Consider the following 27,256-nt stretch of genomic DNA (forward strand, 5'->3'; position numbering starts at 1 on the left):
CAATGAGTTTGTTCTTGCATACTAATATTATTTTTAATATTAACAAAATGTAAACATGTTTAATATTGTGAGACTTAACCCACTGAAAACTCTTGATTTGATTCTCCTTTCACTTAACACCAGTTTAAATCTAGAATAATTTGTTTTTTATTTTTAGAACCAAAACTTTCCCAGTTGTGCTCACATCTACACCTAAAAATATTCTCAAATGTGACTATTTTTACAAGCCCAAATTTAGGATCTTTCATGCACTGTTCTTTAAGTGTTTAAAATTCAAAGTACGGAACATTGTGCATAGAATGTTATGGGATTAGTGTTATTATTAGGCCGCAACATAAATGATTGAAACTAAAGTGTTGATCTGACCACGAAAAACACTGCATACCAAATATATAAATAAATAATGGCCCATTGAATTCCAAAAGGCTTTTTAACTAATTAATATATTTTCTTGATTTGGCTCGGTTAGGATAATATCAGTCAGCTGAGATAGCTGGTTACGGTGGTGCACTTTTTTACTCTTCTGTTTGTAATATTTTACTCTTTCACAGGAAAGCAGCATGTTTCCAATGTACTTTGTGAAAAGATTATTTTCTACAGATCTTTAAGATGTTCAGAATTAAAACTTTCACAGAAGTTTTGTCTAGCTTGGATAATTACCCGTTGCTGACAGTGGATATCAGCAGTGGGTCAGGTGGACAGCTGCTAAACATGGTCTAATCAGAAGTTTAGAACAAGAAAACCATGGATAAAACAGATTTAAAGTGAGTTGATTTTAATACACTGTTAAAGGTTGGGCTGAACCAATTGCTGGTCCCATTGTCAGCAATGAGTGTTTTTCCTAGTGTAGATAAGGCTATAGATTTTTTTGTAACCACTTTAAGAAGAATTTATTCCAGGCAGTGTGTTTACTGAATGATTTTTATAAACAATGATTTTAGAGGTATATAGAAATAATGTATGTACATATATGAGCATATGCATTATGGAGGCCTTTGGGATTTGTATACAAAGTAGAATTAGAATCCCTCTGTTTAATGACTGGTTTTAATATTTGGCACAATAACTCTTTATGGAATTGTATTTTTCATGTAATTTTTAAATGAAAGTATTTTATCACTTTTGCAGAGGCAATATTTTAAAATATTCCCTGATTGCACTTTTGTCCTGATAATTTTGCTTTTCTTTGGGTTCCTCTCACTAAACAACCACTATCTGTACAAACACACATATTCCAATAATATCTCAGGCACAGGCCACTTCTGACATTTAAAAACTAAATACACAGAGAGAATTATTCCCCTTACTCATAATAACCTGTTCAAGCTACACCAAGATTCAACAATGGCATTTTTTATACCCATCAGCCATTTCCATTTTCCAGCGCTGCCAGCCTGCCCCGATTTACCATACCTTCCTCACAGAGACCATGGGGAGCTAGGAAGGCAGGCTGGACAGCAGGGATCATTAGGATGGGCTGTGGAGGAAAGAGATGGGAACCTAGGGGTCCATGGCGTAACATGTGGTGGATTTGAAACACCACACACAGATAGGGTGACCAGATGTTCCGATTTTATAGGGACAGTCCCAATACTGGGGCTTTGTTTTATATAGATGCCTATTACTCTCCACCCTGTCCTGATTTTTTCCACACTTGCTGTCTCCTCACCCTACACACAGCACAGCATGTGTTCTAGAGATGTCACAGGAGGCTGGGGGCCAGAGCATTCCTATGCTTTGCTATTCCCTAGATGCTGTAAGTCCCATGGTACAGGTTAGGCAATCAGTAACCCCAGGCTAGCACTGTCACAAACTGCCTCCCTTGTTACTTGCTCTAGAATTGGGGCTCAAACCTCTGCCTTCGTTTTTAACAGACAGGCAGTCAGATTCACAGGGGTGGGGAAAGGGAGGTCGGTGCTGAAGTTTTTTCAGTTACATTTTTTGCCCTGAGATTTGACAAGGTCTTTTTAAAAGGGATAAAGTCACTGACAAAAATAGAATTGTCCATTTTGTTATTTGGAATCTTTACGCAAAGACAGGACTTACTGAAGTAAATTAACTACTGTTGTAAGGAAACTTGCAATCTTACGGTTCAGAATGATACCATGATTATACAAGACACACATTGGTCAAGTTCAGAAACTCCAGCATCAAAATAAATCAGGCAGAAAGGTCTTGCAACAGCCACCTTAGCCTGAACTCTTTCTGGAAAACTCGCTTTCTTGCTTTGGGTCTTGTCACAGGTGCACAAGGGCAGTAGATTTTTTTTATTCATATATAGACTTTTGTATGGCACTCATCACTATGGTATCTGAGCACCTCACAATCATTAATAGGTTTGTCCTCCCAATGCCCATTTGAGGTAGGAAAGTATTATTACGCCCACTTCTTTAGAGATGAGGAATTCAGACAGAGAAAGAGTGAGAGCCCAAGGTCGCACAGAAATAGAATGCAGAACTCCCGTGTCCCAGTCCAGTGCTTCAACCACAACACTATCTGCTCTGTCTGAGATGTGAATTTTCCTTTTTTTAAAGACTTTGGCATTGCCTTCAATCCTCGTGAAATTCTGAACATTTGACCTCTACTTTTATTTCCAGTTGGTTCATTCTTGACAGCAGCTGGAATAACTGAGTTTATTTGAAGTCCAAGGACACTAAGAAAAGGACTCTGTAGATAGACCTTTGTTGTTTTTTTGTTGTTTTTTAATCAAAGGGCCTATTTGCTCTGTAGGAGGGGAAGGTTGAGCTTGGCAGACAGACACAGAGACATTGAGAGTATTACATTTGTGGCATCATTTCCCTCCTTTCTGAGGGGAGCTCTTCAGTGGTCAGGATCTGCAGCTGTGCAGAGGCTGACTAGGGCTTTAGAGGGGGCACCACAGACCCCAGAAACTCATGTTTGTGGGTAAATTAGTGCTGTCCCTGTCAGTATTAACATACTGGTGGTCCCCAGCACAGTTTGGAAACCAGGTCCACTAGTCCAAGTGTGCACCAACTGTAGTGCAGAAGTACAAGGCCTCTGGACAGATGGGCCATCTGCAGAGCTCAGGGGATCTGTGAGTTTAGGAATTGGAACCCTTAATAAGAGGTCAAACTCAGGCCCAATGGAATAATTCTAGGGAAAGTCTGTGAGTCTAAATTTGCAGAGTTTCTTCCCCCACACAGTAATAACCCAACTAGTGGAATAATTTGATCTTCAGCAATAATTTGACCCTGAGCAAGTTTGCGGATTACACTAAACTGGGGCAGAGGAAGATATGCTGGAGCGTAGGGATAGGGTCCAGAGTGACCTAGACAAATTGGAGGATTGGGCCAAAAGAAATCTGATGAGGTTCAACAAGGACAACTGCAGAGTCTTGCACTTAGGACGGAATGATCCCATGTACCACTACAAGCTTGGGATGGACTGGCTAAGCAGTAGTTCTGCCGAAAAGGACCTGGGGACAAGAAGCTGGATATGAGTCAACAGTGTGCCCTTGTTGCCAAGAAGGTTAATGGCATATTGGGCTGCATTAGTAGGAACATTGCCAGCAGATCGGAGGAAGTGATTATTCCCCTCTATTCGGCACTGGTGAGGCCACATCTGGAATACTGCATCCAGTGTTGGCCCCTCCAATACAAAAAGGATGTGGACAAATTGGAAAGAGTCCAGTGGCAGGCAACAAAAATGATTAGGGGGCTGGGGCACATGACTTACGAGGAGAGGCTGAGGGAACTGGGCTTATTTAGTCTGCAGAAGAGAAGAGTGAGGGAGGATTTGATGATAGCCTTCAACTACCTGAAGGGGGTTCCAAAGAGGATGGAGCTCAGCTGTTCTCAGTGGTGGCAGATGACAGAACAAGAAGCAATAGTCTCAAGCTGCAGTGTGGGAGGAATAGGTTGGATATTAGGAAAAACTATTTTAGTAGCAGGGTGGAATGGGTTACCTAGGGAGGTGGTGGAATCTCCATCCTTAGAGGTTTTTACAACCCGGCTTGACAAAGCCCTGGCTGGGACGATTTAGTTGGGGTTGGTCCTGCGTTGAACAGGTGGTTTGGACTAGATGACCTCCTGAGGTCTCTTCCAACCCCAGTCGTCTATGATTCTATGACTGTCAACGTTCCTTCCCCACTCTGAACTTTAGGGTACAGATGTGGGGACCTGCATGGACACTTCTAAGCTTAATTACTAATTTAGATCTGGTATCACTGCCACCATCCAGAATTTTCAGTGTCTGGATCACTCCCTGTCCCCCCAAAACTTTCCCCTCCCTGGGTAGCCTTGAGGGACTTCACCAATTCCCTGGTGAACACAAATCCAAATCCCTTAGATCTTAAAACAAGGAGAAATCAATTAGATCTTAAGAAAAAAAAGGCTTTTAATGAAAGAAAAGAAAGGTAAAAATCATCTCTGTAAAATCAGGATGGAAAATACTTTACAGGGTAATCAGATTCATATAGCCCAGAGGAATCCCCTCTAGCCTTAGGTTCAAAGTTACAGCAAACAGAGGTAAAATCCTCTCAGCAAAAAGGAACATTTACAAGTTGAGAAAACAAAAATAAGACTAACACGTCTTGCCTGGCTGTTACTTACAAGTTTGAAACATGAGAGACTGGTTCACAAAGATTTGGAGAGCCTGGATTGATGTCTGGTCCCTCTTAGTCCCAAGAGCGAACAACCCACAAAACAAAGAGCACAAACAAAACACTTCCCCCCACCAAGATTTGAAAGTATCTTGTACCCTTATTGGTCCTCTGGTCAGGTGTCAGCCAGATTTATTGAGCTTCTTAACCCTTTACTGGTAAAAGAGATATTAACCCTTAACTATCTGTTTATGACACGCCCCCCAAATCTTAGACAGTGTTGAACCACACTGGTGGTGATTTCTTCCTAGAACTTTAGAATAAACAGATTAATAAACCACATGTACCTTTACATATACTACTAATTATATAAAACTAAAAGATTTTTCACATTTCAAGGACAATTTTTAACCAGTTGATTCTGGGAATCTTTCACGGGAGAGTGCATCTACTTTGTTAGAAGCTTCTGAAATGTGTTGAATTTCAAAATCAAAATCTTGGAGAGCTAAACTCCATCGAAGAAGTTTTTTGTTGTTTCCCTTGGCAGTATGAAGCCACTTCAGCGCAGCATGGTCGGTAGCTGGAAGCGCCGTCCCCAAACGTATGGGCGTACCTTTTCCAGGGCATACACAATGGCGTAGCATTCTTTTTACTGATTGACCAGCGGCTTTCCCTCTCATACAGTTTCTTGCTGAGAAACACGACAGGATGAAATTCTTGATCTGGTCCTTCCTGCATTAAAACTGCTCCTACACCATGCTCAGATGCATCTGTGATTACTAGGAATGGTTTGTCGAAGTCTGAGGCCCTTAGCACAGGGTCAGACACGAGTGTTGCCTTAAGCTAGTTAAAGGCCTTCTGGCATTCATTAGTCCACTTAACTGCATTTGGCTGTGTCTTTCTGGTCAGGTCTGTTAGTGGGGCAGCGATTTGACTGTACTGTGGTACAAATTGTCTGTAATATCCGGCCAAGCCTAAGAAGGATTGGACCTGTTTCTTTGACTTTGGGACAGGCCATTTTTGGATAGCATCCACCTTGGCCTGTAGGGGATTTATTGTTCCTTGACCCACCTGGTGTCCAAGGTAAGTCACTCTGTTTTGGCCTATTTGACACTTTTTAGCCTTAACAGTTAGTCCTGCCTGCCTGATGCGCTCGAAGACTTTTTCCAGGTGCTCCAGGTGTTCTGCCCATGAATCAGAAAAAATGGCCACATCATCGAGGTAGGCAACTGCAGATTCTCCCAGTCCTGCTAGGAGACCATCTACAAGTCTTTGGAAGGTGGCGGGTGCATTTCGCAGCCCGAAGGGAAGCACATTAAATTCATACACCCCTGCATGAGTGATGAAGGCTGACCTTTCCTTGGCAGGTTCATCTAGCAGCACTTGCCAGTACCCCTTGGTTAAGTCTAATGTAGAGATGAACTGGGCAAGTCCCAATTTCTCCAATAGCTCATCGGTTCGTGGCATTGGATAGTTGTCGGGACGAGTTACAGCATTTAGCTTACGGTAGTCCACGCAAAAGCGTATTTCCCCATCTGGTTTGGGAACTAGAACCACGGGAGATGCCCATGCACTGTTAGAGGGGAGGATTATACCCATCTGTAGCATGTTTTGGATCTCCCGTTCTATAGCAGCTTGGGCATGAGGAGACACCCGGTGGAGTTCTACTTGGGTGAGCATTACCTGTGTCAATGGAGTGGTATGCCCGTTCAGTCCGTCCTGGGGTGGCTGAGAACATTGGTGTGAAGCTAGTGCACAGCTCCTTGATCTGTTGCCGCCACAGATGTTCCAGGGTTGTGGCGAGGTTCACCTCTTCCATGCCACCGTTACTTTTTCCTTCATAATAGACACCTTCAGGCCACTCAGCATCATCTCCTCCCTGGGCTGTAAACTGACAAACCTTTAATTCTCTGGAATAAAAGGGCTTTAGAGAATTAACATGGTACACTTTAGGATTGAGGTGGGGAATGCTATGAGATAGTTAACAGCTCCTAGACGCTCTTGGACCGTGAATGGCCCTTCCCATGCCGCTTCCATCTTATAGGCCTGTTGCACCTCAAGACCATAACCTGGTCCCCTACTTTGAAGGAATGCTCTCTGGTATGTTTATCATACCAGGCCTTTTGCTCGTCCTGAGCATCCTTTAGGTTTTCTTTAGCAAGGGCTAAAGAGTGTCGGAGGGTGCTCTGTAGGTTGCTTACAAATTCTAGAATGTTAGTTCCTGGAGAAGGCATAAACTCCTCCCATTGCTGCTTCACCAACTGTAATGGCCCCTTAACCTCGTGGCCATCCACAAGTTCGAATGGTGAAAACCCTAAACTGGGATGTGGTACAGCCCTGTAGGCTAAGAGCAACTGCTGCAACAGTAGGTCCCAATCATTGGAGTGTTCATTTACGAATTTACGTATCATGGCCCCCAAGGTCCCATTAAACCTCTCCACCAGGCCATTGGTTTGATGGTGGTAAGGGATGGCAACCAAGGGATTTACCCCATGAGGTTCCCATAGGTTTTTCATGGTCCCTGCCAGGAAATTAGTTCCTGAATCTGTAAGGATGTCGGAGGGCCAACCTACCCTGGCAAAAATGTCTGCTAAGGCCTGGCACACACTTTTAGCCCTGGTGTTGCTTAGAGCTACTGCTTCCGGCCATCGGGTAGCAAAATCCATGAAAGTCAGTATGTACTGCTTTCCTCTGGGGGTCTTTTTTGGGAAAGGACCCAGAATATTCACAGCTACTTGCTGAAATGGGACCTCAATTATGGGGAGTGGCTAGAGAGGGGCTTTGACCTGGTCTTGGGGCTTTCCCACTCATTGGCACACCTTACAAGACCAGACATAATTAGCAATGTCCTTGCCCATTCCCTCCCAGTAGAAGGACTTCCCCAACCTGTCTTTGGTTCTGTTCACCCCAGAATGGCCACTGGGATGATCATGGGCTAAGCTTAAGAGCTTTACCCAGTACTTAGTTGGAACTACCAACTGTCTTTGAGGACGCCAGTCTTCCTGGTGTCCACCAGAAAGAGTCTTCTTGTATAAAAGTCCTTGTTCTAGAACAAACCGGGATCGATTAGAAGAGCTGAGAGGCGGTGGGGTGCTCCGTGCCACCGCCCAAGCTTTCTGAAGGCTGTCATCTGCTTCCTGCTCAGTCTGGAACTGTTCCCTTGATGCTGGAGACATCAGTTCCTCCTTAGACTGTGGACTTGGGCTTGGTTCCTGTGGAAGCAATGTAGGTGATGAGGTTGTTTTCGTTGATTGTGAACCGCTCTCTGCTGGTGCACTAGGTGATATTTCAGGCTCTGTCTGAGCGTCTTGGGTAGCGTTGTCTGCTGCTTCTGCCAGTTCAGGACCGCTGGTGCCCTCTGGCGTTGGAGTTGTAGATGGGTTTGCAAGTGCTTGAGTCAGTGCTGGCAATGGTTCTGGTGCTGGTTGCTTTGCCAGTTCCGGTTCTGGGACTGGATGCACTATGGCTGTAGCATTCATGGGTAGAAGATCTGGTTCCACCACCTCTGTCTGGGTCTCTGGTAACACAGACGGGGCCCTAGTGGACAGCTCGGGAACAGGGATGGGTGTGGAAGTTTGCTTGGCCTGGCTGCGTGTGACCATTCCCACCTTCTTGGCCAGCTTTACATGGTTGGCCAAGTCTTCCCCCAGTAGCATGGGGATGGGATAATTGTCACAGACTGCAAAAGTCCACATTCCTGACCAGCCCTTGTACTGGACAGGCAACTCAGCAGTTTAAAGATTTTGACATGAATGGGTGAATTGTCACTTGGGCCTCTGGGTTGATGAATTTGGGGTCCATTAAGGATTGGTGGGTAGCTGACACTTGTGCCCCAGTGTTTCTCCACGCGATAACCTTCTTTCCTCCCACTCTCAAGTTTTCCCTTCGCTCTGAGGGGATTTGAGAGGCATCTGGGCCTAGGGATCTTTGGTGTGATTGTGGTGTAATGAACTGTAATCGGTTGGGGTTCTTGGGGCACTGGGCCTTTATATGTCCCAGTTCATTACATTTAAAACATCGTCCAGCTGACTGGTCACTGGGACGAGGTGGGTTGCTGGAGACTGGTGAGGTGGGCCAATAGGGTGTCTGGGGCTTTCCTTGGGTTGTAGGTGGGGCCTTGGGTTTTCCCCGGTGATAAGGTTTAGTTTCGGTTTGGCCCCTCTGATATTCGCTCCAGCTGCTAGTAGTTTTTTTCTTTTCTGCGACTTCCACCCATTTGGCTCCAATCTCCCCCGCCTCGGTTACAGTTTTGGGCTTCCCATCTAGGATGTACCTTTCTATGTCCGGAGGAACACCCTCTAAGAACTGCTCCATTTGCATTAGGAAGGACAGCTCTTCCAGAGAATTAGCACTTCCTCCTGATATCCAGGCATCCCAATTCTTTCCAATGTGGTAAGTGTGTCGGGTAAATACCACATCTGGTTTCCACCTTAGGGCTCTGAACCGCCGACGGGCATGCTCAGGTGTTAGCCCCATTCTGATTCTGGCCTTGGTTTGAAAAAGTTTATAATCGTTCATGTGTTCCTTAGGCATTTCAGCTGCAACCTCTGCTAAGGGTCCATTGAGCTGTGGCCTCAGCTCTATCATATACTGGTCTGTAGAAGTGCTGTACCCATGGCAGGTCTTTTCAAAATTTTCTAAAAGGGCCTCAGTATCATCACCTGCCTTGTAGGTAGGGAATTTTCTGGGATGGGAAACAGTACCTGGAGAAGGGTTGTTAGGGTTGGCTGGTAACTCCTGCTTAGCCCTTGCTAATTCCAGGGCATGCTTGTGGGCCTCCCTCTGGATCTCCATAGCCCTTCGGTGGTCAACCTCTTTGGCTTTCTCTTCTCTTTCTCTCTCTTTTTCTTTCTCCTCCATCTCTCTTTTTCTCTCCTCCATCTCTTTTTCTCTCACCTCCATAGCGTTTTTGTGAGCAGCTTCTTCCCTGGCTATTTCTGCATAAATTTCTAATTGTTTTAGTACCATCCATCTCATGTTCGTTGTCTTTCTCTGTTGCTTCCAGCCTAGCCAGTTCTAGTTTGTTAGCTGCTTCACTGGTATTCATTTTCCTGCTTTCTTGTGCTGGCCACACCCCTCTGCAATTCACTGAAACTGGGATGCACTCAGCTCAGGGCTGCTTGGTTAACATTCTAACTAGCTATACCCGAGAGGTAGAAAGAAAGAAAAACAATTCAGCTTGTAAATTCCTTTTGCTGGCTGCTTGCTCACAGCTTGAAGCCTTCTCTTAACAAAGATCCTTGTTAAAAAATTTAACACCTCTGCCCTCAGGCTGCTTTCTAAGCAGCTAGAAAGGAGAAAAAAAATCCTACTGGCTTTTGGTTTAAAATGATCCCACCGCTCTGCCACCATGTCAAGGTTCCTTCCCCACTCTGAACTTTAGGGTACAGATATGGGGACCTGCATGGACACTTCTAAGCTTAATTACTAGCTTAGATCTCATATCACTGCCACCATCCAGAATTTTCAGTGTCTGGATCGCTCCCTGTCCCCCCAAAACTTTTCCCTCTCTGGCTAGCCTTGAGGGACTTCACCAGTTCCCTGGTGAACACAGATCCAAACCCCTTGGATCTTAAAACAAGGAGAAATTAACCATCCTCTCTCCTTTCCCCCCACCAATCCCTGGGGAGTCCAGATCCAATCCCCTTGGATCTAAAACAAGGAAAAATCAATCAGATATTAAGAAAAAAAGGCTTTTAATTAAAGAAAAGAAAGGTAAAAATCATCTCTGTAAAATCAGGATGGAAAATACTTTACAGGGTAATCAGATTCATATAGCCCAGAGGAACCCCCTCTAGCCTTAGGTTCAAAGTTACAGCAAACAGAGGTAAAATCCTCTCAGCAAAAAGGAACATTTACAAGTTGAGAAAACAAAAATAAGACTAACACGTCTTGCTTGGCTGTTACTTACAAGTTTGAAACATGAGAGACTGGTTCAGAAAGATTTGGAGAGCCTGGATTGATGTCTGGTCCCTCTTAGTCCCAAGTGCGAACAACCCCCAAAACAAAGAGCACAAACAAAACACTTCCCTCCACCAAGATTTGAAAGTGTCTTCTCCCCTTATTGGACCTCTGGTAAGGTGTCAGCCAGGTTTACTGAGCTTCTTAACCCTTTACTGGTAAAAGAGATATTAACCCTTAACTATCTGTTTATGACAATGACCCTAACTAATTAGACAGTGGCTACGACTGAAGGGAAATGAAGTAATTTAAAATGTTTTAGCTTTCAGGCTATTTGTCTTACTGGTGCCAATTCAGCTTTCATATAGAAGTCACTGGAAGTTGTGACTGTCTGAGGAAAGAACTGGGCACCCTATGTATAACAGGAGTTGATATCAACTCTGCGCACAGCTTGAATGAAATGAGCTACTTGTAGCTTCAATTAATCTGAGATTTTTATTACTGACTTTTGTCAGTTAAAATGATGTATATAGTGATCTAATGCAAAGGAAGCCAGCCATTTATTTAGCTGCCAAAATATGAAGGGATGATGAATTTTAATCACTCAAGTTTGAAAATTTTGCCATTGATTTTAGTGTTATTAAAGAAGAAGATTGTTATTAAGCAAGAGGAGAAAGCACTGTGATGGATACCAAATAAAGTCTTGTAATAATAACAATAGTAAAACAACTAAGGCTACAATTTTGGCATGGACATTTTTAGTAAATGTTACAGCAGAGGTGTAGGGAAAAAAGCAATATGTCACAGAAAGGTCACCAAATGATCCTCCCAGAGCCCTAGAGGGAGGACCTCATGACCAGCCCAATCCCTCTCGAACCCTTGGGAGCCCTCAATACCACCAACCCGATCCTCCTGGAGACCCTGCCTTCTCCGCAAGGGCCTCCTTATCTTACCCTCCCAACTGACAATCCGCTGGTTTAAAATGTGAAGGTGGCAATGGCCCTTTGGCCCCCTTGTTTCTAGCGCAAATGGAGGCAGGCCGGGGCCCTACCCATCCCCAGGACAGGGGGCACCACTGCAGAGTGTGCTCATCATGTATTTTATTCAAATTCACAATTACTGGGAATGCTATGGTCTCTGTGCCAAAATTGTAGCCTTAATAATAACAGGCTCATAGTTAAAGTTGTCAGCCACATTGCATTCTTAGCACGTGTATCATCATTTAATGGGACATTATCCCAAAATTAGATTGACATTTTTGTAACCTATGAAAATTGCCGGAGCTTTTCATTGTTGTACCCCTATTTTAATGCATTGTTTCTATAACTCTCCCATTACAAGATTTTGTGATCAATCAGTTTACTTGCAACTAAACGGAAAATAAATTTTAAAAAACTCAAAGATGTGGCGGCTATACGGCAAACCAGAGGTAGAATTAGCAAGAGGAAGCCTTTTTTTCTTGGAATATAGATAGGAACATAAGAGAGATCATAGCTGAATCTTTTGGTACAGTAGACATGCCCACAGATGTTAATATCAGCTTACACTAAGCAATAAAAAAGGCAATACAGTAGAACCTCAGTTACGAACCTTGGGAATGGAGGTTGTTTGTAACTCTGAAATGTTTGTAACTGAACAAAACATTATAGTTCTTTCAAAAGTTTACAACTGAACATTGACTTACTACAGCTTTGAAATGTTACTATGCAGAAGAAAAATGCTGCTTTCCCTTAATTTTTTTAATAGTTTATGTTTAACACCCTACTGTGCTGTATTTGCTTTTTCTTTTTCTTTTTTTTTGGTCTCTCCTGCTACCTGATTGCATACTTCCGGTGCCAAATAAGGAGTGTGGTTAACTCTGGTGTTCGTAACTCTGAGGTTCACCATATATAATTGTAAAAAGAGACTAAACAAATAAAAGTCCTCATGCTAATTTAAAACACTAATAACACAGGAAAATAGGCTAGAGGCACAGAATTCTTGTGGAGTTCCCTCCCCCCCAACTTCCTTTTCTAGCATAGGCCTTGGCTACACTCACACTTTACAGCGCTGCAACTGGGGTGTGAAAAAACACCCCCTTGAGCGCTGCAAGATACAGCGCTGTAAAGCGTCAGTGTAATCAGGGCAGCAGCGCTGGGAGCGCGGCTCCCAGCGCTGCACGCTACACCCGTAAGGGATGTGGTTTACATGCAGCGCTGGGAGAGCTCTCTCCCAGCGCTGCCGCTCTGACTACACTCACACTTTGAAATTCCAAATGTAGATTGCTGTGACTTTCCTATGCACTTACAAACCTGTAATTGTCCAGAGCTTATTGGCATAGCAACCAAGATAACAGCTCTGTTGAGTATTTCTCTTGCATCATACTGGCTCAGTCATGCTGTTGAGACCTATTGCTTCAGTTTTTTCTATTCTGTAATTATAATAAACATTGTAGATATTATGAACTAGTGGAACTTTACAGAAATTTTTTTTTAAATAATTTCTAATCAAGTGTATTGGCTGCTTCATTACAAGGTATTTCTTCAGCAGCTAGATTTTTATACCTGGGAAGGGAATAAGATAGAACCCTGGCTCCTTTGGCTCCATTAAGCACCAGCCTTCAGGATGGAGGACATGCTACATGTTGTGGGTGGAGGGTGTTACAAATTACCCCTGTCTACCCCTTACTCCTCTCCCTCCAGCATAACAGGAAGCAGTGGGATGCATTGTGCCTCACAGATGAAATGTTGCCCCTTGCTATGGATGATGTGCAAATAACATAGAATATCAGGGTTGGAAGGGACCTTAGGAGATCATCTAGTCCACCCCCCTGCTCAAGGGGGACCAATTCCCAGACATTTTTGCTCCAGATCCTGAACTGGCTCCCTCAAAGATTGAGCTCACAACCCTGGGTTTAGCAGGCCAATGCTCAAACCAATGAGCTATCCCTGCCCCCACGCATTGGTCACTAATGTACACAGATGGTGTGTAAGAGACCTGGACTACTCTGTCCCCACCAGGGTCTGCAAGAGGAAGATGGATGGCTGCCTGATAAGCTAAGACCTGCATGTAAAGCTGTTCATTGCTTGCAGATCGATTCTCTCTGTAATGCTTTTGTTCTAAATAAATACCTGGCTTTATGAAGGCTGGTTGGTCACTGGTTAACTCTGTTATAGCCCCTGTGGGAGAGCAGGATGACAAGTGCTGAACTGAACTCAGACTTGCTACAGTGACCACAGTGAAATGCAGCCTAAATCCTAGGTCTGCACAGAGATTGCAGGTTCCATGCCCTGAAAAAGGTGATTGCTAGAGGCCTGAGACCCAGTGGGATACCCTTATAGAGGTTACAAAGGGGTGAGAGGTGCAATTACTTCAGGAATTATGACAGTGCGATGGCAGTATATTGGGATGATTTAGTAAATGTCTATCTGTATCAAAGTGGATGGGGTCAGGATGGGATGCGGAGTTGGGGCAAGGTTGGGAAGGGAACAAAACACAGACGTAGAACTCTTTGGTTGTCTGAGGAAGCGTTAGTCACAGCAGTTCTTTCTCCCTTGGAAGATGACATGGGAGAAGGATCCTGTTTGTGGTGCTGAACTGAAACTTCAGGAAACAAAATAAAGTTGTGGGGTATCTTTCTTTCCTTGTCCATTTCACCACTGTTAGTCTGTCTCAGAGACAGAATTATCTGGTGATGCTGGGGTGTACAGAAGTTGGTGTTCAAGCTTCATATCTCTCTTTGTATGGAAATTCTGTATGCAATCTGAGAATAGTCAATATCCAGCTGCGTCTCCCTGTAGAACCGTGTGCGGTTACAAAATTTGTATCCATATCTGATCCGCAAACACAATCCGTGGGTATCTGCAGATTTGCAGGGCTACAGATATAACATTTGGATTCATATCCATCCGTGATCCACAAACATGGTCTGCAGATATCCTCGGATATAAAGCAGATATCCACAGATTTGCAGAGCTCTACCTGCAAATATGTCAGCAAACTTCTGATGTAGCAGACAGTCCAGCTGGCCTTTTGGTTCAATGGCAGTGCAAATCTGCTTGGTCCAGCTTCACAGCTGACCAAACTCCATGATTCAGTAATATGTCGAGGGGTGACCATTAGCAGAAACATGACGGAGCCTTAAATCAGTCCCTTTGATTCAGTGAGTGCACCTCTCCCTTGTTATTTAGTCTCACTAAAATGTCACTTGCTGAATGAGCAGGGCAGCCTGTGTGAGGGGGCCTCAGCTCTAGAATTCAGAACTCCTTGCTCTATAAGAGCCCATATTTCTGATCCTCCTGAGCATACTGCAAGACCCATTTATTTCCCCAGGCATGTTTGGTGGGGGTCGGTTGAGAGATGTGATGACAGGATGGCAAGGTTGCAGTTTGATAGTTATTTGGTGGGAGGGGGTTGTAAAGAGCTATTAATAGGTTTTTAAATATAAATATTAAGAATAAGGATAACAGATAAATTACGGCAATGAGGCAATCCGATACCTGGGGAATAGATGTGATATGTGAACCTGAAAAGAGCAGAACAGAAAACAATAGAATCTAAATGGCTATAATCGAGTGCTAACAAAGAGCCCACTCTAGCTGTCTCTTATAGTCAGTACATTTTTCTCCCAACATGTGGTTCCCCCATCATCTTAATGTACTTTTCACTTAACAGAAAATCTATTTCTAATAACTTTAAAAGAACATAGAGAAAATGTGCATGGGACCAAACTTGTGACACACTTCACTGCTGAATCTCTGTTCCTTCCCACTTTTCTGTATTTTGCATCTCCACAGTCCTCCCCTCTCTCTTTTTTCCCTTAAACTTTTGTGAGTCACAAGATAAAGGTAGAATGCAGCCTTCCTAATTGGAAACAGGAAGTTGTCTTTATATTTGGACACAATGAGCTATTTATTGAAAACTGCTCTTCTGTAGTATGAAGCATCTCTTTATGTCATGCTGTCTTAATAATGCCTCTTGAGGATGGGAACACAATAATAGCATCACAGTGAGACTCAATGGGGATATAAATAGCATTCGAACAGACTGAAAGGCCGAGTCCCTCGTTAAGTTGTGTGCAGCTGCAATGGTGTAGGTGGATGAGTAAGACCAACACTGAGAGGGGACAATGGTAACTTGGTACATAGGAGTCTTTTTTTCATTGATGGCGTCATACCATCCTGCTATTGTGTCCACCCTAAATTAGATCTGTGTGCCAAATGGAGTGCAGCGAACTAAGTGAAACAATCTCTCAACGCAAATGCTAAAGAACATTTTAAATGATAAAACTGAAGTCCTATTTCAGTTATTTATAAGTTGGATTTCAGCACTCGTTTGGAACCCAGTTTGACACACTTTCTTGCGTTGATCATTTCTGTACTCCACAAGCAGTCCTATTGCAGTCAGCATGGATATGTCTACACTAGAGCTGGAGGTGCAAATAGAATACTCAAGTAGCAATGAAGCCATGAGCAGTGGGAGGGGCTGGCCGCCCAGAGTTTGTACCCATGATCGTGGACAGGATTTACTCAGAGTCGCTAGTTCTTCCTGCTGTAGTTACACTTCTGTTTTTAGAATGCGATCGGAGCTAGCACAGATGTAGCTCAATGAGCTGGAATTTGTACCTTTACTCACTTGTATTAATGTGAGTAATAGGGTGAACGGATGTCCCGATTTTATAGGGACAGTCCCGATTTTGGGGGCTTTTTCTTATATAGGCACCTATTATTCCCCCGCCCCCTGTCCTGATTTTTTACATTTGCTATCTGGTCACCCTAGTGAGTAAGAGCATCAGAACCTGGCTTTTAATGAACAATTATAAAGTAGCTTTATGAAGAGACTTGTATTGGTGATGACTTCTCACTTGCCTCTGTCAAATTAAGAAAATTAATCAGTTTAAACCAAGCAGCCCTTTGAGCCATTTCCTTAACAGCATGGTTCATGAACTGGAATGGGAGATTAAATGCCAAGATGACAGAGCTATTGAATTTGGAGAATTCCTTTTGGTATATTATTATGCCTGTTAGAAACTTACATAAATAGAAACAACCTTAGTATATTTGAAACCTAATTTATACATAAAGCAGACACAATTAATTTGCAGTGCATATTCAAATGTCTACTGTTCCTCATTTTTAAACTGTCCAAATTAAGAGCTTGATATTGCTCCCCTTGAATTCAGTAGAGGAGTTGCTGTTAATTTCCCTGAGAGCATAACTCAGCCTAATATCCCTAGTGGGACTTGTAAAGGTTCTCATGAGGGTAATTGTTTCCTGGATCAGAGCCTTAGTCTGTCTGAGATGCAAAAGACAGATACAAATTGCAACATTAGGTAAATACTGTAAACCTCAGAAAACACTCTATAGTTTAATGAAAGAGAATCAGTTATTCTAATACTTTCACCTATTCAAAATTGCATTGGGGTGCCTGCCCATTAATGTAGGATGATTTTTAAAAAAACACATTCAGAATATTGCACTTAACCCACACCCCACCATCCTGCCCCACTGTGTGCAGTGTAGCAAATTATTTTTTGCCATGTTTTTCTTGAGTATTAATAAGCTCCCAGTCTCTCTTTCTCCTTTAAATATACTTTTAAAATAAGAATGAGAAAGAATCACAAAATATCAGTGGATGAGCATCAGGGTTCCTCCTCCTCCATTGGAAGTAACAGAACTATTCTCCTTCAGACTTTCCCACCCTATGGAAGATGACAATCTTGATTAGATAAGAGCTGCTGACATGCAGCCATTGATGTGCTATGATATTTGAAAAAATATCAATACCCACTAAAAGCTTCAATTTCATTTTCTAGTTCATCTTGCTCCTTCACCATGAAAGATCTTAATATTGCTTTTCCTGTGTCACATTTTTATAATCCTTTTCCACCTGTATTGCACATTAAATAATCCTTCTCATTCTTTTGTTACATGCATTTTAAACCTCTTTTAAATCGCAGATTTAAACTTCTAAAACAAGTTAAATTTTGTGTTGCTATGGCTATTTGTGATGATCATTATCAAGTAATTAATAATACCATTGTGCATATATCAATCTGGAATTTATTCTTGGAGTTCTTTTGGACTTGGTCTCCCATAGTTTATAATGCCAGCACAACCACTGATTGAATTACATCCTTTGTTACTCAGGTGCGGTCAAATTATTAGTCTGTAAATAATAGGGTATAGTGCAGCTTCTCAGAAGTACCTATAAAAGTGCTATTCATGTTTTCTTAATTCCATCTTTTTGCACAATCTCTAGTAACAAATAACATTCATCTTCTCAAGAAAGGAAAAACTGGATAACAAGCCACTATTTCTGCTTTAAAGCAGCCAGTCTTGGTTATAAATGTGGGTGACATTTTGTATTTGTGGAATAGTGAAACAGACATTTATGTTCTGTGAAGAATTAACTTGGGCTTGTCTTAGGGCCAGTCTACACTGGCAACGCTAAAGTGCCTTGTGTGGTCACAGCACAGTGCTCTGAAAAAACCACCTCCACGAGGGGCGTAGCTCCCAGTGTTAGTGCACTGTCTACACCGGTGCTTTACAGCACTGAAACTTGCTGCGCTCAGGGGTGTGTTTTTTTCACACCCCTGAGCGAGAAAGTTGCAGCGCTGTAAATTGCCCTTAGCCAGGGGCAGCTCAAGGCCCCAGCACGTCAAGCGCGTGCTTGGGGTGGCAAGCAGCGGGGGGCGCTCAGCTGGTGCCACGAGGGCGGCAGGCAGGTTGCCTTCCACGGCTTGCCTGCGGAGGGTCCGCTGGTCCCGTGGCTTCGGAGGACCTCCCAGAGGCACGCCTATGGGAGGTCCACTGAAGCCGTGGGACCAGCGGACCCTCTGCAGGCAAACCACTGGAGGCAGCCTGCCTGCTGTGTTTGGGGTGGCAAAATCCCTAGAGCCGCCCCTGCCCTTAGGTTTTGGGAATGTATGCACCTTTCTTTCCTAGAAATATTGTGCTAGAAAAATAGAATAATGTTTCATATCTAAAGGAAGAATAGTGGGCCTTGTTCTCCTTCCTTACACTAGGGCAATGCCCGTAATTTTGGCTGGTACCTTGATATAGCTGCACTTGGGGCACTGTATATATGGGTCTGAATCAACCTATTTAAAAAAAAAAAAGGATATCCAAGTTAAGGAGAAAGTGCAGACACTCATTATTCTTGATAACAGCAAACTGAAATTTGTCCTCAGACACACTCACAAAACTCCCATTGAATTCAGAACTTGTATACATGTATGCAAGGGCAGTGCTTTGACCCAATGAAACCACAAAAGTCAGAAATGGGTTTTAGCATAAGCTGATGACTAACACAAACAGGTCTGGGAGATACAAAATACAGCAGTCACTCTTAGAAACATGCAATCACCTCAGATAGAGGTTTATATAACTGATGTTACCTCAGTAATTGCAACATTCCAGGTATTCCCATAGTATGCAGAGACAAGAATAAGGGATATTGCAAACCATGATGTAATAATCTTATCTAATTATCCAAGGCAAGTTTTTAAGAGTGACCATTATACAAGGTCAAACCTGCAGAACTTTATAGGCACTTCACCAATATTTCTATCAGAGAGAGTGAGTGAAAGTTTGAACAGCAGTCCCTGATATACAGCGCTATTATAACATGTGGTAAAACTATATTTCCAATCTATTTCTGATACATGTGCTGTTTCAATACACTGTGATACACTTACCCCTCAAATCCATCCAAATGCTGATCCTAAAATCACCTTCTAGTCTGTCACCACCACTATAAATCCCTCAGTAAGTTCCCCCTCTTCTAATGCATGAAACATGAACTTCTTGTTCTTATCTACAAAGCTTTCCACAATTTAGCCCTCCCTAGATATCAGACCTATTATCTTATTGCAAGACTTCCTCCTTCCATCACTCCACTAGCGATTCTAGACTCATTCTCTGTTTCTCTAACAAGCACTTTTGGGCTTCCTTAGTCCAGATCCATAAAGCCAGTATCTTGTCCTCCTTCAAGTCCTTCCTCAAAGCTTACCTTGTCTGTAACACATCCAATAAAGAACAGCCTAGTAATGGTTAGGCAGATGGAAAGCTATAGTCACTACTGCAGACTGGCTAAGAATTCCACATATGACGTCATATTTATGTGTTACCACATTTCCCCTTGCCCACTTGTCTCATCCACCTGCTGTGTCACCTTTTAGCCCACGTCCAGACTAACCCGCGGCATCGGTGGGTTAAAATCGATTGCTCGGGGATCGATATATCGCGTCTAGTCTGGACGCGATGTATCGATCCCCGAGCGCGCTTACATCGATTCCGGAACTCCATCAACCCGAACGGAGTTCCGGAATCGACAGGGAGAGCTGCGGACATCGATGCCGCGCCGTCCAGACAGGTGAGTACCTCGATTTTAGAAATTCGACTTCAGCTACGTTATTCACGTAGCTGAAGTTGCGTATCTAAAATCGATTTTAAAACCGTAGTCTGGACGTGGCCTTAGATTGTAAGTGTTTGTCTGCCCTTGAAATGCTACAGCTGCTTCAGCGGAGACACTACCTACACTCACAGGAGAGGTTCTCCTGTCATCAGAGGTAAGGTAACTTCCTGAGAGGCGATAGCTAGGTCGATGGAAGAATTCTTCCATCAGCCTAGCACTATCTACACTGGGGATTTTTCACACCCCTGAATGATGTAGCTATGCCAATGTAAATGCCCAGTGTAGACCAGCCCTAAGGCCCAGATCCTCAAAGTTATTTAGGCACCTAATTCCCATTGATTTCAATGGGAATTAGGTGCCTAAATATCTTTGAGGATTTATACCTCAGTGTTTTAGATCAGGGACTGTCATTTATTATATGGTTTTGGTAGGAGTCACCAGATGGTCTTATTTTCCTTAGTGTGCAAGCACTGTTCAGACTTGGATGATATTTTGTAGGTTTTATGATTGTTCTCTGTCTTAATCTCTTTAATTCAAGTCAATGCTTGGGACAGAGTCATATCCTGGGAACCATAAAAAGACCAGGAGTACTTGTGGCACCTTAGAGACTAACTAATTTATTTGAGCATAAGCTTTCATAGGCTACAGACCATTTCATCAGATGCATAGAATGGAACACATAGTAAGAAGATATATGTACATACAGAGAACAACTTTCACCTTTTCATGTTCTCTGTATGTATAAATATCTCCTGTCTGTGTGTTCCATTCTATGCATCCGAAGAAGTGGGCTGTAGCCCACGAAGCTTATGCTCAAATAAATTGGTTAGTCTCTAAGGTGCCACAAATACTCCTCTTCTTTTTGCGGATACAGACTAACACAGCTGCTACTCTAAATCCTGGGAACCAGGCATTGGTGTTTGGGCTGAAATTTCTGAAAGTGGTTTGCCCTCTTGCTGTTTGTGACTACGTCTATTAAAGGACTGGTGTATTAGTGTAAATACAGCAAGCTACTCTACGGAAATACCCCACATCACTTATTACTCTGCATCACTGATTTTTTCTCTAATGGGAAACTGATGTGCATGTCCCAACATCTGCATGGCACCTTACATAATGGGGCCCAGGATAGCTGAGACACTAGTACAATTTAAATATTTAAGTGAGAAAGATGTTTGATATAAAGGTGAGCATTTTATACCAGATTGTTATTGGAACGTGGAACAGTGGCTGAAGACAATGTACATAATGAAAATTTGACCAAAGGCAGAGATCATTAAATTCAGCCACCTGTAATAACTAGAAATATATAGTGAATAGCAAAATGAGGCAGGACATGCCTAACCCTGAGTACTGGTTCTCTCCAGTCACAAATTCTGTGTGTTTTGCGTTGACAGAATCATCCCTATGGGGCCAATCCACCTGTGGAGTAACTATAGAAATAAATGGAGTTGCACCAGGGATGGATTTGGCCTTACATATTTGAAATAAAAAGGTAAGTGTTTTTAAACCAACCACAGCTTGGAAGACTCACATGGAAAACCAGGCATTATAAGTGAAAGTCCTTGCAAGAGATGGGGAAGACTAGCTTTGAAGCTGAAGGTTAAAGTAAATATTTTCTCAATACAACAAATGAGAATGCAACTTGTAGAGGACCAACAGCTGAGGAGAGGGTGTGGGAACCAGAAGTACAACAATGGCTGGGAGGTTGTTATAAGTTAAGATCAGGAAAACAGATAATTTGGAGGGCTGCAATTTCTCTTGCTCCTGCCTCCCCCACCTCCTTCATATTCAATCCCTAAGTGGAAGCCAACTTGAACAAAGTAAGTAGCAATGAGACCCAACAGGGAAATGCAATTGCTTCATTATTAATGTGTGCAAATGCCACCACCCTCCTAGTTTAGTCTTTATCTGGTTTGATAGGATGATAATTAAATTCAAACACAACACAACAAACAGCCCCACTTTGTCTCTTGCAGGGCGGAGGGCAAAGGAAAGGGGAATCAGCCCCTTAATACAGCACTTTGAAAAGTAAATCACTCGCTAGGTGCTAAGTATTCCCGCAGCCCTGGGCCTGAGCCAATTTTGTTTTAGTTGCAGATGCAGGGGTCCATGGACTCTGCCTCCCAGGTGGGAGGGGAGAAAAGGCCAGAGGGGGCCAGCAGCTGGGACACTCCTCCGCCTGTTGGCTTGCTGGGGAAACTGTCATTGAAAAACGAGCAGTGGGGGGAGAATAGCTCCTTCTAGCCCCTCGTTGTAGAGGCCAGTAGCAGGCCCACAGCCTGACATAGTCGCTACTGGGGCAGACACAAGGGTGGGTGAGGTAATATGTTTTATTGGACCAACCTCTGCTGGTGAGAGCCCAGCTCACACAGCTCTTCTTCCCCTGCCTCTCCTCTGGCTGCTCCGCACAGCCCCTGCACACAGCCTTTGAACCCAGCACTGCTCCTGCAACTCTCGGGAGAGCTGCCTCCTCCCCCAGCGGGTCTAGAGTTTCCCTCCCCTCCCGGCTGCTGCCATAGTGATGTGGAAACAGATCGCTCTGTCTCCAGGGGAGCAGCGCGGGGGAAGGACTCCGTGGAGCTGCTGCTGCGGGTAGGGCTGGGAGCGGGGCTGCCCCCTCGGGTTGTGAGTCCTGCCTACGGTCCTGTGCCTCCTAGCTCCTCCCAGGTAATGGGCTCCTGCTCCCTCTCCGTCCCCGCACTGGGACACCGCTTTCTCTGCTCTCCTAGCTGCGAGTTTCCTGCCGGGAGGATGGGTGGGCAGCGGGGCAGGTGCTTCTGCCCGAGCCAGACCAAGCGGACACTGACCACACTTGGAAAACCCCAGGCCCCTCTGGATGGCTGAGGCATAAAGGAGCTTTGGCTGCCCCACGGAACCAGGCGTGTGCAGCGTGCTGCTTTCTACCGTCACTGTGTTGGGTAAATAATGTTTGCAAGTTAGTCTTCTGACCGCCCTTCGTCTGTCTCCTCCCCCCGTAGTTATTTCTCGAGGGACTGGAGCACACGACAGATAAGCCTCTGGTCTGTGCTGGACTCAGTGGCATTATTTGTAGGTGTGCTTCTCCCTGCACACACCGCTCTCCCACCAGAGTAGTGCCAAGGGTGGAGAATTGTTATGGAAAGATGCATTACTTGGAAAGCTGGCTTGTTTTGGGGGGTGAAAACCATGTTGCTCAAAAATCCTCTCTTTTTTGCATGACAGTAGAGTAAAAGTAGCAGCAGTTTTGAATGAGCAACAAACTGAGGGGCAGGCTTGAACTTCAAGCCGTTGGATTTAGTCAGACAGCTCTTGCCCATTTCTGTTCAGTCGTTAGAATAAGCCTCTCCCAGCACAACTCTTGTAGGCAGCAAGTAACCAGAGTGCAACAAGGCAGGCTCAAGCTGAGACAATTTGAATGAGGGGGATTAAATACATATATATATAAGGAGGATTTTAAGCGTCACATCGAAACACGCTCCATAGGGAACAAGATTTTAAAACCTCCATTTAAAATGTATCCAAAAGGAGGGACTCAACTTCAAAAGTCTGGGTCCAATATTTTTCAAGGCTTCTAAAAGCTTAACATTTGGAGTATCTTATGTTTGCTTATAATTTGACATGTACACTGTTTACTATTTATGGTGTGTTTAGTATCTATTCATTCTAAGGGGGAAATGTAACCATGAAAAAGCTTCGTGCGCTTTTGAATGTACTGTACTCCATGTGGTGATAATTGTTTATATGTGCACGGGGTGGGGGAGGGTTGGTACATTTACAACTGGGGCTTCTGCCTTTAATATTCATTGACCTGCCAAGTGTGGAGAGGTGATGGGAATGGCTTGTTTAACCCCTGTGAATGGGGAAGCTTTCTGTCTTCACGCTGTGCCTAAGTGCTTCTTCCTCGCTTTTCTGGTTGCTAGGGGCTTTTACTTCCTGTTTCAAATTAGCCTTTAAAGTTCATATGACTACTTGAGACCAAGACCTTACAATAAAAAAAAACTGACCAAGCTTCAAAGGGTCAGGAGCAGATTTCACGGGTACTTCTTTTGTTTAGTATATTTGTACATTTCCTACTTTTATTTTATTTTATGGCCAAGACCCAGGTATCCGGGAATGGACTATCTCTGATCCCACTGGCCCTGCAAAATTTGACAGTACCAAGGAAACTTGCCCTTGCTCTCATAGTAAGGGCAGTAACTGCTTTAGGTTGAGGGTCCCTGAACTTTTTTAATTGTTTACCACTCTTGTTTAATTTCCATCCCTCCCAGCATCCGTGGATAGTGTATGAACCAAAAGGTCAGGAAAGCACAACCCAGTGAACCCTAATTTGTCTGTTTGTAGTACATGAAGCACAACACATGCTGCTTCCTCCCGTGCTTATCTGCATCCCATCCCACCATTGGCTGCCCTAGGTCACTCTTCCAACAGCACATCATCAGGACAGTCTTTTGTATGTCGTTGCCTTTTTTACTGCCTCAAATACCTGCTTGTGTATTTTTCTTCTATTAGAGAAAATTACTTTGCTGTAGATTTGACTGACTTAGGCTTGTTTGCTAAAGAAATTACAAGGTACTTGAGTGCCTTGCATTTATTACTTCAGTGATACTCCATGCATGAGTAGGTGATCAAAGTTTGGCCCTTGGATAGCAACAAACTATAGAAAATATACATGTTCTATTATTGTTGTTGTATTAAGTCAATAATATCATGAGAATAGGTGGCACATGATAGGGAATTTATAAGTCTGAAGGCACTCAGTCTTTTTGATGCGAGTCTTTCCCCTTGGTTGCATATATGGCCATGTGTCTTAGAATTCAGCAACTTAGTATTGTGATGAGAAAAATAGCTGGATCCCTCTCCGCCCTCAGCTCCCCCAGAATAGTGGTTTTTTTAAGTTTCCATTTTGCTTCAAGTTAAAAATAAAAGAGAGAGCAAGACAAGCGCTGAAGCATCTGTCACTGTGTTTCAATGTTATAATTTTGTTTCTTGCAATAGTTAGTATAATGTTGTGCTTTAGAGGTGGGGCTATATTTGCTTAAAATGTATTGTTATACTGGCTAGGATAACTCGCATAGCATTACAGTATATCTGCTCTACTAAGGTAGGTTTGACTATTTGAGTCAGATAAACAAAAACATATTTAAGTTAAACTTGTCTTTTAAATAACTAAACAGAACGTAAGTATCCCTTTTGTTTAAAGTGAACTATTAACAGCTTTTCCCCGAGGCCCATGATACAGCTTTGTTTAGTTAATAGTCCTTGATTTTATTCATAGGGAACCATGTCTTATTTTGTAGGGAATTTTGTGGGGGGGAAAAATGGCTAACTGCTGGCTTTGTTTTCTTGCCACAGGCAGTGCGGTCTGGAGAGCTCAGTTCACACAGTAGATGTGAAAACAAGGCAAGAAGAGGTGCAGTAGATGAAGGGTTGGAACCTGGAACAACTGAGGAAGATGGTATTGTGGATCTGAGCTATAGCACCTTCTGCCCTCATGCTTATGGCATTGAGGACATGACAACATTTCAGAATGGCTGCAGAAATGGCACCACTGTTACTTGTATAGTAATGGATAATAAAGAACCAAGAAGTATAACTAGCAATGGGGGATGCAATAGCAACAGCAGTGCTGAAGAGGAAATACAAGATGACAATCTCAGCCCTTCAAAAATCATGCGCTTTTTCTCTGCCCCTAGGAAACGAACTACCTCCAACTCAGAAAGGCCTCGTTCTCTGATTGTGATGGGCAGTTCTTCAACGTGGAATGCTTTGTCTTCCATTAGAAAAATGGGATCTTTCAAGAAATTAAAATCTTCAGTTCTTCAAGGAATTCAGGCCAGAGAAAGCTCAGATGTCTTAAATGAGAACACTGTGGGAAAACATGTCTCGAATGGTGCAGTGGTGAGAGTTCAGACTTATTTGGGGCCTTTACATGATTCCCATAATGTAGTGGATGGTTTGGCTTCTGATTGCTCTGATGTAGAGGAAAGTGATGACTCCTTCCTGAGGAATACTCACCGATCACGCAGTATCAGACGCGCCTATGGTGTTGGCCGCATCAATTTGTTAGACACTGATAAAATTCAGAGTCAGCAGAACTGCACGAGGCCAACATCTCCTATCACCCAGGAGCCAAAGATCTGTGAAATTTTAGTGAAAGATCCTGAAAACAACAGGATTATCTACAGGAGAAGCAAAAGCACAGATAGCTTAAACTTTCTGAAAAAGAGCTCGTTCAAACGGAAGTCCACCTCAAATCTCACTGACCTCAAGATTGCAAGTGAAAAGCAAGTGCCACAAAGGACAGTAAGCACTTCCTCTGCTGACTCCGACAAAGCCAGTGGAAACCCAGAGAGACAGTCAAAACGCTGGAAGAGCCCTGTCAGAGCAAAGGATTTTGACAGAGTTTTGAAACTTGTAAGCAATGTTACAGATGTTGCATGGAAGAAAGATGGTCCTAAGAGCATGACTCCTCCTCTGAACGAACAAAACCAGAGAACAAGACCAAACAGCAGACTACATGACGACTACTCCCGCAGGGTTTCTAGTAGCAATGAAAATGACAGACGGAGGTGCTTTTCCCCCGTGTGCAGTCCAGATTCTACCTTTCCTGTAACTCTGCATCTTCATAGTCCAATTGTTTCTCAGGATACAGACACTGAAACAAATGTATTTACTGGTGAAGCCAACAGCTTCAGGACATTATCATGTGTCTTAAATGATGTTAGTTCCTCAAGCACTTTTAACAACTTTAGTGCACTTCCTAATGAAGTGTTTTATGTAGACTCTGACGAACCAAAAAGTACCAGCCAGTTTATGTGTGAATATGAGCAGCCTAGCATTCCTCTTAGGCCCACTGCCCCTAAACCTCAGAGCCCCAGTGCTGAGAAGGTCAAGTGCAATATTAATTTCCATTGCCCGGATCGTCACAGTACATTGTCACTGAGCTCAATGGAAAGCGAGGAAAGAGTTGAGTTACCTGCTCTGAAGTTGGGGAGAAATCCTGTTTGCTTCCAGGACTCAGTGCAAACTGGATATTATGATGATGGAAATGAAGACAGTGGCATAAGCAGCCACTCTCAGCTGAGCCTCAATTTAGCTTCTGGTACCGAAGAAAAGAAGGAAGAGGTAAGAAGGAAAGCAAACCCCCACTATATGTTGTTCATGTTGCAAGGTTTGTTTTTATTAATACAAAAATAACAACCTGAATGCTAGGAGCTGTTGCAGCTTGTTAATGCTAAAATATGCTTGACAGCCAGCAAGCAATGATATATATATTTTTAAATACCAGGTTTGGAAGCTAACATGAAATTATTTTTCCCTGTGTATATTAATATTAAAGAAAGTGTTGGCAGCAAAGCTGTTCAAGTACATTTTTCAAGGGCAGTTTATTATGGCCTGCAGTTATACCAACTTGTG

At 43.3% G+C, this 27,256-nt stretch overlaps 1 protein-coding gene across 11 annotated transcripts in view; it reads left to right on the forward strand.

Annotated features, from left to right (window-relative positions):
* SPATA13 (spermatogenesis associated 13) overlaps positions 1-27,256 on the forward strand; it is a 266,452-nt gene that overhangs the window by 167,270 nt on the left and 71,926 nt on the right. For 3 of the 11 annotated variants that reach the window (XM_050937140.1, XM_050937149.1, XM_050937143.1), the window contains exons 2-4: positions 21,256-21,353; positions 22,591-22,779; positions 25,193-26,965. The exons of 1 other annotated variant lie outside the window; for it this stretch is intronic. In XM_050937140.1, coding sequence (XP_050793097.1) covers positions 25,352-26,965 — 1,614 coding nt within the window. In that variant the 5' untranslated portion in view covers positions 21,256-21,353; positions 22,591-22,779; positions 25,193-25,351. 7 more of the 11 variants (XM_050937148.1, XM_050937141.1, XM_050937146.1 and 4 more) reach the window with 5 other exon arrangements.

The sequence above is a fragment of the Gopherus flavomarginatus genome, chromosome 1 (assembly GCF_025201925.1).
Source record: "Gopherus flavomarginatus isolate rGopFla2 chromosome 1, rGopFla2.mat.asm, whole genome shotgun sequence".
In the NCBI taxonomy this organism is placed as follows: domain Eukaryota; kingdom Metazoa; phylum Chordata; order Testudines; family Testudinidae; genus Gopherus; species Gopherus flavomarginatus.